The 11,356-nt window shown below is 43.7% G+C and overlaps 1 protein-coding gene across 1 annotated transcript in view; it reads left to right on the top strand.

The window, feature by feature from the left end:
- The window catches only part of LOC137355331 (salivary plasminogen activator beta-like), a 39,332-nt gene extending 28,474 nt beyond the window's left edge, over positions 1-10,858 (top strand). The window contains exon 12 of the mRNA XM_068020321.1: positions 8,021-10,858. Within this exon, the coding sequence (XP_067876422.1) occupies positions 8,021-8,179 (159 nt within the window). The 3' untranslated portion in view covers positions 8,180-10,858. The remainder of the gene's footprint in view (positions 1-8,020) is intronic.
- The last annotated feature ends 498 nt before the right edge of the window (positions 10,859-11,356 follow it).

Below are 11,356 nucleotides of genomic sequence, written 5' to 3' on the forward strand. Positions count from 1 at the left end.
GAGTTTGACTATTGTAGCCAGTTTTAACTTAGAAAGGATTGTGCTTTAAAAATGTAAATGTCCATATATTGACCCCTTCAGACTGGGAGAATTTCAAGCAATCTGTCAAAAAAACATTTTGCGGTCATAGGTGAAGGAACAGCAGTTATTTTATACTCTGCTGACAGCTACCTACAATATGGTTGCGGGCTTTTAAGTGGAGACTTGTGGCTGAATTTTCGGGTGCCACTGGGTCGGAACAGAGGTGGATGGGGCCCGAAAATACCGGTGCCGGCTAGAATGCCAGTTTTGTGACGGTGTTCCTGGTGCTGGCCATGCTCAGTAGGGCAGGGTTGGGGGTGGGGAGAGGGCAAGATTGTGATCCCCTCCATTCCTCAATGTTGAGGCCAATTAAGGTACTTGGAGAGCTCATTCAGAGCTTGTTAACGGGGGAAGTTGAGAGTTTCATGGGAGCGCACGGAATACATTCGCTGTCTGGAGCAGGCCAGGTGAAAGGAGACGGGTACAGAGTGAGAAGTCAGTCATTGCTGCCCCAGGGAATTACTCTGGAACCATAAAGGTTTCAATGGTGTAGAGGGGACTCGGACATTGGGAATGTCCTTAGCACTGCACAGGTGGCAGGGAGAGTGGGTACTCAATACTTGAACAATGTCGGGGGTCCTCTCCATCCTGTCAGTGAGGTGGGGGGGGAGCAGAAGAGCAGGGGGGCAAGGCAGCTAAGGAAAGCTGGGCAATCAGCTGAGCACAGGGAAGGCAGCAGCTGACAATGGGGAACGACTTGGATTTTGGGCCCAGCGGCAATGAGGAGCAACATGCTCCTCGGGAGGAATATAACCCCGAGCATCAGGAGGGCAGAGGAGAGGGACAAGGAGCAGGAAGGACACTGAAGCCGTACCCTCAGCATAGGATCCACTGCTGAAGAAGAAGCTGTCTGGAGATGACTGAGACCCAGTGCCGCAAGAGACTGCGACTGTCCAGGTCGATGGTCACAGACATCTGTGCCCTTGTGGCCGATAATCTCGAACCTTGCAGCACTGGTCACCATGCCCTGCCAGTAGCCATCAAAGTTACTGTGGCCTTGAACTTCTTCGCCTCTGGTTTTTTCCAAGGATCAGCTGCGGACCCTGATGGCATCTTGCAAACGGCTACAGAGCACTGCATCTTGCCGGTCATTGATGCCCTATATGCCAGAGCATTCATTTCACAACAGATGAGGCCTTGCAGGGACAGAGGGCAGTGGGTTTCATTACCATTGCTGGAATTCCCCAGGCACAGGGCATCATCGATTTTCACCCATGTGGCCATCAAAGCACTTACTGACAGGCCAGTCAGATTCATCAGCAGGAAGGGTTTACACTCCCTCAACTTGCAGCTGGTCGGCAATCACTAAGAGCTTCCCCTATGTGTGCACTCACTTTCCTGGCAGCTGCCATGACTCCTTCAACCTCTGCCAATCTAGGCTGCTGCAAATCTTCACTCCAACACTCAAAGTGCATGAATGGATTCTAGGGGACAAGGGATATTCCTTGAAGAGATGGCTACTTGACCTTGACATCAAGGCGGCATTTGACCAAGTGTGGCATCAAAGAGCCCTAGCAAAATAGACAATGGGAATCAAGGGAAAACTCCCACCATTTTCAGCCACTTCATCAATGACCTTCCCTCCAACATAAGGTCAGAAGTGGGATGTTCGCTAATTGCACAGTGTTCAGTATCATTTGCAACTCCACATAATGAAGCAGTCTGTGTCCACATGCAGCAAGATGGACAACATTCCAGTTTGGCTGATAAGTGACAAGTGACATTCATGCCACACAAGTGCCAGGCAATTACCATCTCCAGCAAGAGAGGATCTAACCATCTCCCCTTGATGTTCAATGGCATTACCATCACTGAATCCCACCATCAACATCCTTGGAGCTACCATTGACCAGAAACTGAACTGGACTAGCCAGATAAATACTGTAGCTACAAGACTGGGTCAGAGACTGGGAATTCTGTAGTGAGTCACTCACCACCTGACTCCCCAAAGCCTGTCCACCATCTACAAGGCACAAATCAGGAGTGTGATGGAATACTGTTCATTTGCATGAATGAGTACAGCTTCAACAACACTCAAGAAGCTCAACACCATCCAAGACAAAGCAGCCACTTGATTGCCATCTCATCCACCACCTTAAACATTCACTCCCTCCATCACCGGCATACAGTGGCAGCAGTGTGTACCATCTACAAGATGCACTGTAGCAACTCGCCAAGGCACCTTTGACAGCACCTTCCAAACCTGTGACCTCCACCACCTAGATGGACAAGGGCAGCAGATGCATGGGAACATCACCACCTGCAAGTTCCCCTCCAAGTCATTCACCATCCTGACTTGGAACTATATTGCCCTTCCTTCACTGACGCTGGGTCAAATCCTGGAACTCCCTAACAGCACCGTGGGTGTACCTACACCAAATGGACTGTAGTGGCTCAAGGTGCTCACCACCACCTTCTCAAGGGCAATTAAGGAGAGGAAATAAATGCTGGCCTAGCCAGCGATGCCCACACCCATGAACAAATAAAAAAAACTGACCCTTCTATGAGAGCCCGAGACAGAGGCACAGAGGTGATACAACTTCAGTCATCTAACGAGGACCACCATTGAGTAGGCCATCAGGCTTATCAAGGTTCTGATGCCTGGACTGGTCAGGTGACACACTGCAATACACTCCTGCTAGGGTCCCACTCATTGGGCTGAATTCTACAGACCTGCTGTTGAAATCGGCGGAGGGCAAAAAAGATGGCGGCCTGCCCGATCGGGCCGCACACCAAAGAGCCGCTGTGATTTCAAGCGTGGCGGCTCATTTAAAAAGCCTGGGCATGCTGCCCCCACCCCCGTCCCCCACCCTGACCACATGGAGGGAGCGGGCTATCCGCCCCCGTCTATGGTGTCAGCTGTCTGTGCGCAGGCGCTGACGCCATTTTTAAAGAGCTGTCAGCCCTACTGGGACATTTAAATATTTAAAGTGATGTAGAATTAAAATAAGTGAATACATTTTTTTTGCCCCTCTCCCACCCCCCCCCAATATCAATTAGATTAATTATTTGCCCTTCCCCCACAAACACTTAGCTTCACAATCTGACCTTCCCCCACCAAACTGCACAAACTTTAAACTATAACCCTTCCTGCCAGGGTGAAGATCGCGGTGCAACTTCAGGAGGCAACGGGAGACTCAGTTATTCAGGAGTGTTAATTTATTTAAATATTTGAATGGCGGTCCCGTCGCCACATGGTGGGGGGGGGGCCACCACGAGGCCTCGCTGCCACCGGCAATATCGGGCCACGGGCTCTGCTCGGGCAAGGTCCATGGCAGGCTTCATTCAGGGAAATCTTCATGCCACTCCCGCCACGGATCCTGTGTCGAGGACTCTATAAAATCCAGCCCCTTGTGGTGATCTGTTGCACACTTGATAATGTGGCTGTCTAGAGAGGAGTGGGCCTTGAGGACATTGAGATCCTGGATCAAGATAGCTCATCGGAGGAAGATGAGGAGAGGAAGAGGGAGTGGAGGGGGAGTGGGAGGATGCAGAACACCGAGGTGCTTCGGCTGCACAAGGAGTTGGCCGGGCATGGCACAAGTGAGAAGGTCTCTTCAGGATTCTATGAAAGTCAGGGATCACTTGATTCAGGAACATTTCAGTTGAGTCCCTCTGACACAGGATGAGGGGAGTGGGATGCAATGGACTCAGATGACTGTGCTAATGCATCCATTGAAGGCTAGAGCATCTGAAATCTTACCTCCAATGAAGGATGCACATATGCCCAGAGCCTTTGTCCTCTCCTTGACTGCACCCTTGATCTCCTTCACCACCTCTTACTACTTTTGCTGTCACATCAACAATAAAAGGAGGCTCAGACATGTGTCTCAAAGTGTCATATAGAAAATGATAACAAAGGGAAATGGTGCACCTAGATACGATGAAGACATTCCAGTGATCCACATTGTTCTGTGCTCAGCCACTCCTAAGTGATACTCCCCTTGTGCCCAGGGCTGTGTCTGTACTCCCTCCTCCAAGGGGAACTGCCCACAGTCGCCTATGCCTCAGGCATCTCCTCCTGAACACTTGTGCCATGCTCCTCAGCCAGTGAAACCCTATCCAAATGCACAGCAGGACCCACCGAGGTGAGAGTATCTGCGCTGGTCGATGGTGCACTTGTCGGTGTAATGGTGCTTCCTCGGTTTCAGGAGGTTCCTCTGAGGCTGCGGAGGGAGAGGGTGTCCTCAGGTGAATATTGGACCTGTGGGAGACACAAGAAAATATCACAAGAACCAGTCTAAGAGTGCAGAAGCCACTGCAGTGCTGAAACTACCCAATGAAACTCAGTGCTTGGCATGCTACCGGATGGGATGGTGGTCGCTGCAGCCCCTGTTGAGCGCTTCGCCTTCTGTAATCACTGTCTGCATCACGGCTTCCCATTTCACCAGGCCTGACCTTTGTCAGGCTTCCAGAAGCCTGGCAGTCACCATAGCTTTTTCCCCCACTGGCGTAATCACTTGATAGTAGGAAACACCACCGCCCGTCATTGCCCTTTCCTGGACGTTCTGAGACTGTTTCTCCTGCAATGACAGAAAAGAATGAGATAAGGCACTGGTGGCCTCTTTGGCCAATGGCATCTGCCCCTATCCATTAGAAACTGTATATTGTAATGGTGATTCATCCTCAACAGAACTATGGCTCTCAGCCATTCGGAGGGAGTGAATAAATGCCCTGGGCACACACCCCTCCCATGTTCAGGAGCAGCATATGCCCTCAGGATCCTCAGGTGGTCTGTCTGCTGCAGAGTGCAAGCCCTGAGACCCAAACTGAGGGATGGAGGTTGTACTCACCTTGCCAGAGCGTATCAGGCCATTGAACCTCCAATAGCGCTGCATCCACTTTCTTTTATCAATGCTTCTGCCACTGATGATGGCAGTTACTTCTATCAAAGTCTGTTTTGTTTGGGTGGGTGGCCTCCTCCTTCCACCCTCCAGGAAGATGACCTGCCTCCTCTCCCTCATGGCCTCAAGCACCACCTCCAGGCCACTATCCGTAAATTTGGAGGTCTGCCCTGCCCCAAGTGTCAGAGCTCCGGCCTTCTACTGCCATATTTTCACACTTCAACTCAATCCAATCTTCTCAGGTTTTCTCCTTACTCCCTGCAGATTTTTTAAAAAATTATTTGTTTCATGGGATGTGTGTGTCGCTGGCCAGGCCAGCGTTTACTGTCTTTCCCGAAATGCCCTTGAGAAGGTGGTGAACCACTGCAGTCCACGTGGGGTAGGTACACCCACAGTGCTGTTAGGAAGGGAGTTCCAGGATTTTGACCCAGCGACAATGAAGGAACGGCGATTTAGTTCCAAGCCAGGATGGTGTGTGGCTTGGAGGGGAACTTGGTGTTCCCATGCATCTGCTGACCTTGTCCTTCAAGGTGGTAGAGGTCACAGGTTTGGAAAGTGCTGCCTGAGTAGTCTTGATGCATTGCTGCAGTGCATCTTGTAGATGGTACACACTGCTGCCACTGTGCATCAGTGGTGGAGGAAGTGAATGTTTGTAGATGGGGTGCCAATCAAGTGGGCTGTTTTGTCCTAGATGGTGTCGAGCTTCTTGAATGTTGTTGGAGCTGCACCCATCCAGGCAAGTAGTGTATTTTATCACACTCCTGACTTGTGCCTTGTAGTATGTGGACAGGCTTTGGGGAGTTAGGAGGTGAGTTACTCACTGCAGGATTCCTAGTCTCTGACCTGCTCTTGTAGCCACGGTATTTATAGGGCTACTCCAGTTCAGTTTCTGGTCAATGGTAACCCCCAGGATGTCGATAGTGGGGGATTCAGTGATTGTAATGCCGTTGAATGTCAAGGAGAGATGGTTAGATTCTCTCTTGTTGGATATGGTCATTGCCTGGCACTTGTGTGGCATGAATGTTACTTGCCACATCAGCCCAAGCCTGGACATTGGCCAGGTCTTGCTGCATTTCTACATCTGCTTCAGTATCTGAGGAGTTACAAATGATGCTGAACATTATGCAATCATCAGCGAACATCCCCACTTCTGACCTTATGATTGACGGAAGGTCATTGATGAAGCAGCTGAAGGTGATTGGGCCTAGGACACTACCCTGAGGAACTCCTGTAGTGTTGTCCTGCAGCTGAGATGATTGACCTTCAACAACCACAACCATCTTCCTTTTAAATGGATCCACTGTAATGGGTGCTGTGGGGATTTAAATTGAGCCCGCACTTTATCTGGCCTGCTTCTGTTCCCACTTCTGCGGCCTCTAATTGGCTGCCAAATCTGACTCCAATCCAATTCGGGGATTGCCTCCACGAAAATTGTAACTTTAATCTACTTCTCCCCGGAGGCGGACTTGGGACCCAGAAACAGTCCCAACTTCATTTCCAGTCTCCATCATGTAAATTCAACCCATGCTCTAATTGAGCATCTGTCAGCAGGACAAGAAACAGAGAGGTTCTTCAACCAATCAGACTAAAGAATCCTCGCTGAGCCATGCAGAGTCTAAAGCAGGAAGTATAAATTAGATTTAAATCCTGTTCAGAAAGAGAAAAATAAAGATTGCGTAAAAGATGGGATTAAGAGAGAGAACAAGTGATAAAAAAACAGACAGAAAAAGTAAAACAAAATATAATTTTTTTTTAAATCAGCATTTACTCCTGACTGCACCAGGCCTAACTTTTCCTGGCATGTTTAGTGGGTAACTCATGGGTCAGTAGTCCAACTTCACACTGTCACATGTTTAGTGGGTAATTAGTGGGTCAGTACTCCAACTTCACAATGTCACACGTTTAGTGGGTAATTCATGGGTCAATACTCCAACTTCACACTGTCACATGTTTAGTGGGTAATTAGTGGGTCGGTACTCCAACTTCACACTGTCACATGTTTAGTGGGTAATTAGTGGGTCGGTACTCTAACTTCACACTGTCACATGTTTAGTGGGTAATTCATGGGTCAATACTCCAACTTCACACTGTCACACGTTTAGTGGGTAAGTATGGGTCAGTACTCCAACTTCACACTGTCACATGTATTTTAATACTGAGTCTGTCAGCGAGGTTTGGATGTAACCGAGTGGGCGGCACAGTGGTGCAGTGGTTAGCACCGCAGCCTCACAGCTCCAGCCACCGGGTTTGTTTCTGGGTACTGCCTGTGCGGAGTTTGCAAGTTCTCCCTGTGACCGCGTGGGTTTCCTCCGGGTGCTCTGGTTTCCTCCCACATGCCAAAGACTTGCGGGTTGATAGGTAAATTGGCCATTGTAAAAAAAAAAAATTGCCCCTAGTGCAGGTAGGTGGTAGGAGAATTGAGGGGACGTGAGAGGGAAAATGGGATTAATGTAGGATTAAATGGTTGGTTGATGGTTGGCATGGACTCGGTGGGCCAAAGGGCCTGTTTCGGTGCTGTATCTCTCTATGACTATAACAGTAACGCAGCCTGTAGAGGAGCAGAGTACCTCTAGATTTCCATGTTTAGCTGTGCATGTACGACCTCCAGAGATTCCTATACAATTTACTGCTTCATAATGGTGAGCGCTATCAATAACACAAAATCTGGGCCATTAGGTGCTTTATCACATTTTAGAAATAGCTTTCACATACCCTTTGCAGTGACTATTACATAGGTAAACAATGAAACCATTTTGACTTCAATAGAAATAAAAAAAAATGGAAACATGGAAAATGGGCTGCTGACTCACCACCCATTTAACACAACCAACCATGGTCAAAACTACACCTGCATGTGTTATTTCTGTAGAAGATTTTGATTTAAATGTGTTAGCCATATTAAAATAGTGCTCCTTCATATTGCAAAGCCAATTCACTGCATTTTTCTTTTTCAGATACTGAACCAGATTATAATTAATTAATAATCTTCTGGATCTTTTCTCATATGCATTTAAGCAATAACAATATAGCAATCTAAATGAAATTATTACAGCTTCAATTAAAGATGAAACATTTATTCTTTGTTTTATTGACAGGGAGATTCTGGTGGACCGCTTGTGTGTGAAAACAATGGACAAATGCATCTGTATGGAATTATCAGCTGGGGAGAAGGGTGTGCCCGAAAAAATAAACCAGGCGTTTACACTAGAGTTACAAACTACATCCAGTGGATTGAAGAAAATATGATTGTCTGATTTAACAGATTTTAAATCACTGACCACAATATCAGCTAATCAATGATCTTTACATAATCATTTGCAGTAAAGTTGTGTATCCGTTACTATCATCCAATCTACCTCATTTTACTCCTCTAATCTACAATTTTAATAAGTTCTGAAAACTTAAGTCAGTTGCATATTTAAAAACTAATATTTTCAGATTTTGTCTGCATCAGACAACATAACTCAATTTTATATTTTTCATTTAATACATTTAAACTTTTTAAACTTAATAAATCCTCTAATTTATTGGAAAAGATAAAGACTACTATGTACAGGACAAGATATATGTAGAGCAATGAGCCAGTTTGTAAGACAGTTTGTTTTCCTGTGAACCAGTTTTGGCTTTACAGTTCACAAAATGTGCATTGTAACTGCTGAACCATTCTCAATTTGCATTTGGCTATCAAATGGGAGACCACCCCTGTGAGTAAGTTATACTATAACTGCAATATAACCAGAAGCAAACATTTTGAACATGGCAGGCTGGTCTGCCTTTAAGTTTTTAATGTTAGCAAAGAGCCAACTAATTAAAAAAGTGCCAGTCATTAGGATGCAAATTAGCAGATTACTCGCATGTCTTTTATGTGTAAACTATGCACTTGCACTGCTACAAAACAGATACTGATTCAAACCTGTGCATGCATCATAATGGCAACATACAACAAACTTGAACTGTTGTCAAAGCAAATATCTTAACATCATTTATTACATATTCTTGATATTCAATGGGTTGTGTGGAGTGTTTATAAGTTATCACTCTCAGCCATCTTCACCAGGCTAAATCGTAGCCTCTTCAAGACTCTACCCTCATGTCCAGAATTCTTTCTTTAACTTTGGATAACAAGAACATAAAAAATAGAAGCAGGAGTAGACTATTTGGCTCTTCAAGCCTGCTCTGTCATTCAAAACGATCATGAGTCAAGTTCACTATTCTGTCCATATTGTCTATTTTGTTAAGAATGCCGATAGTTTTTGTGAGCCTTCATGAATATTTTCTAAAGTCATATTAGATCTCTAGTTCTTTATGCAAATATATCTTTCCACCTTTATTTGGATCAAACAATAAAATCTATGCACTAAGTAAATAGATTTGAACCTTTAATAAAATTTGGACGCCTCAGGTCAGGTTCTGACCTTGGGCAAATAGCACATGTCCCACAAGGACTGCTTGGGAAGAATTATTATGGATCCAAGGACTAAATTGTGTGAATATATGTCCCACAAGTCTTCAATTCATCCAACCTTGATAACTCTAAAAGTATTCATGATTAAAATTTAACACCTCAGTTTGGCACTTCTAAAAGCTGAAGAGCATAGACAAAAGCTTCTTTATTTCCTATTCTATATAACAAAATGGTTTTGACAACATTGTGGTAGTTGTGGAGCAAATAGTTGTTCATCGCCAACGACCTGAATAATTAAATATGTCTTATGATGGTTAATGAGAAAAAGCAGGTAGGGTCACCAGCTGCTGTGTTAATATCTGAAGCATTGATAGTGTATCTATAAAGTAGACTTAGAAGTGAATTTGACCTGTTTCTAAAAACATAACCAAGTTTTAAGTCCAAAAAAACATTATCTATAATCCTGCCCTATATATTTAGAATAAGGCACTGTATTGCTACCTTTCTCTCTTAACTATTATGATTTTGTTATTGCTGAAGTTTTATATGCATGCAGATCAAACTGTAGGAAAAAAATCTCATGTCTAATCCTAGAATTTATTTTAAAGCTATAACGTTCGTTTTTGATTTATATGATCAGTTAAGATATTATAATGTTAATTCTACAGCACTTCCTAAAATTGTGACTATATTTTGTGTTCCTGTTATCATTTCAATTGTGCTTTTCAGTTGTTTCAGGGCCCGGTGATTGTGACTTGCCTCTTGGTACAATTTTATTTTTTATTTGATTATTACATGTGTATTTGAATACTAAATGTCATTTTCTTTATCTAAGTACAGTGTCAGTATTTTATTGCTAAATTCACAAGTTGTTCCAAGGTTCATGTGTAGTGTAATATGAGCTATTATTTATGCAACTTAAATTTTTTAAATACCTATAAGTACAAATGCATGTGCAATCCTGAAAAAGCACTCAAAATAAACTATCTGGGCCTTTAAAAAAATATGGCAATTAAAAAGAATGTCAGGAGTTGCTGGCAGATTAAAAAATAAATCAAAATGTTAATTTTATTGTACTCAAGTTAGTTCCATTTTGTTCCAAAGGAAGCTGAGAAAACTATTGAAGGAAAATCTTCTTCACTTATGTAATAAAAAATAGGATATGTACAGAACTGTACTAGTAATTGACTTTTGAAAAAGTCATGGTATTTCCAATTGGCCAGCATTATTTAGTACAAATTTTTTATTAATCTTTCTACACTGACTAATAAAGTTAATTCCTGAAATACATGTGCGTTTACAAATAGTTCCTGTATTTTTACAACCACAGACTGCTCACATCCATTCACAGTGTTTGATTAGGAAACAAGCCACATAGGCCACACACCCACATAGGCCACATCTCATTTTCTGGAGGTTTAATTTTATTCCCAGCTTTATAGTTAATCTTGGGTTCTTGTACATGGGTTTTGGTAGATCCCATACATTGGCTAGAGACTGTAAATTGTTATACATTTATAAGGTAATTGAAGCAGTCAACTGTCGTGGAAATGAATGTTCAATGAATTTTATTTTCAGTCAATAACGTTGGCATTTGTTCAATTGAAAAACTGTATCAGCAGAAGATGCATAAGTCACACCAGCTACTTTATATTGCAAAATGTCAAACACAAATGTGGCCTACAGATATAAAAATACAATATGAGTCACTGATTTTTCTGTTGATGCATTGTTTTTTGTCTGTGCAACTGCACTAAATATTCACTCGTCAAGATAAACTATTAGGAAAATAACAGCAATGTTCTAAAATCAGCTAAGTGTATTTCTACTTATTTATATCATTGATACTTTGTGAGATGAATGGATAGGCCAAAAAATTGCTGTTAAAATAACAGCAAAGCTAATATCACTTGCTGTTACTTGTGGTTTTCTCTGAAAAATGAACAGAATTATTGAATTTAATTCCTAAAATGCTGGTCATGCTTAACACAGAAAATCCAACCCCAGGTAATTAAACACAAAATTT

Source organism: Heterodontus francisci, chromosome 42 (assembly GCF_036365525.1).
Source record: "Heterodontus francisci isolate sHetFra1 chromosome 42, sHetFra1.hap1, whole genome shotgun sequence".
Classification (NCBI taxonomy): domain Eukaryota; kingdom Metazoa; phylum Chordata; class Chondrichthyes; order Heterodontiformes; family Heterodontidae; genus Heterodontus; species Heterodontus francisci.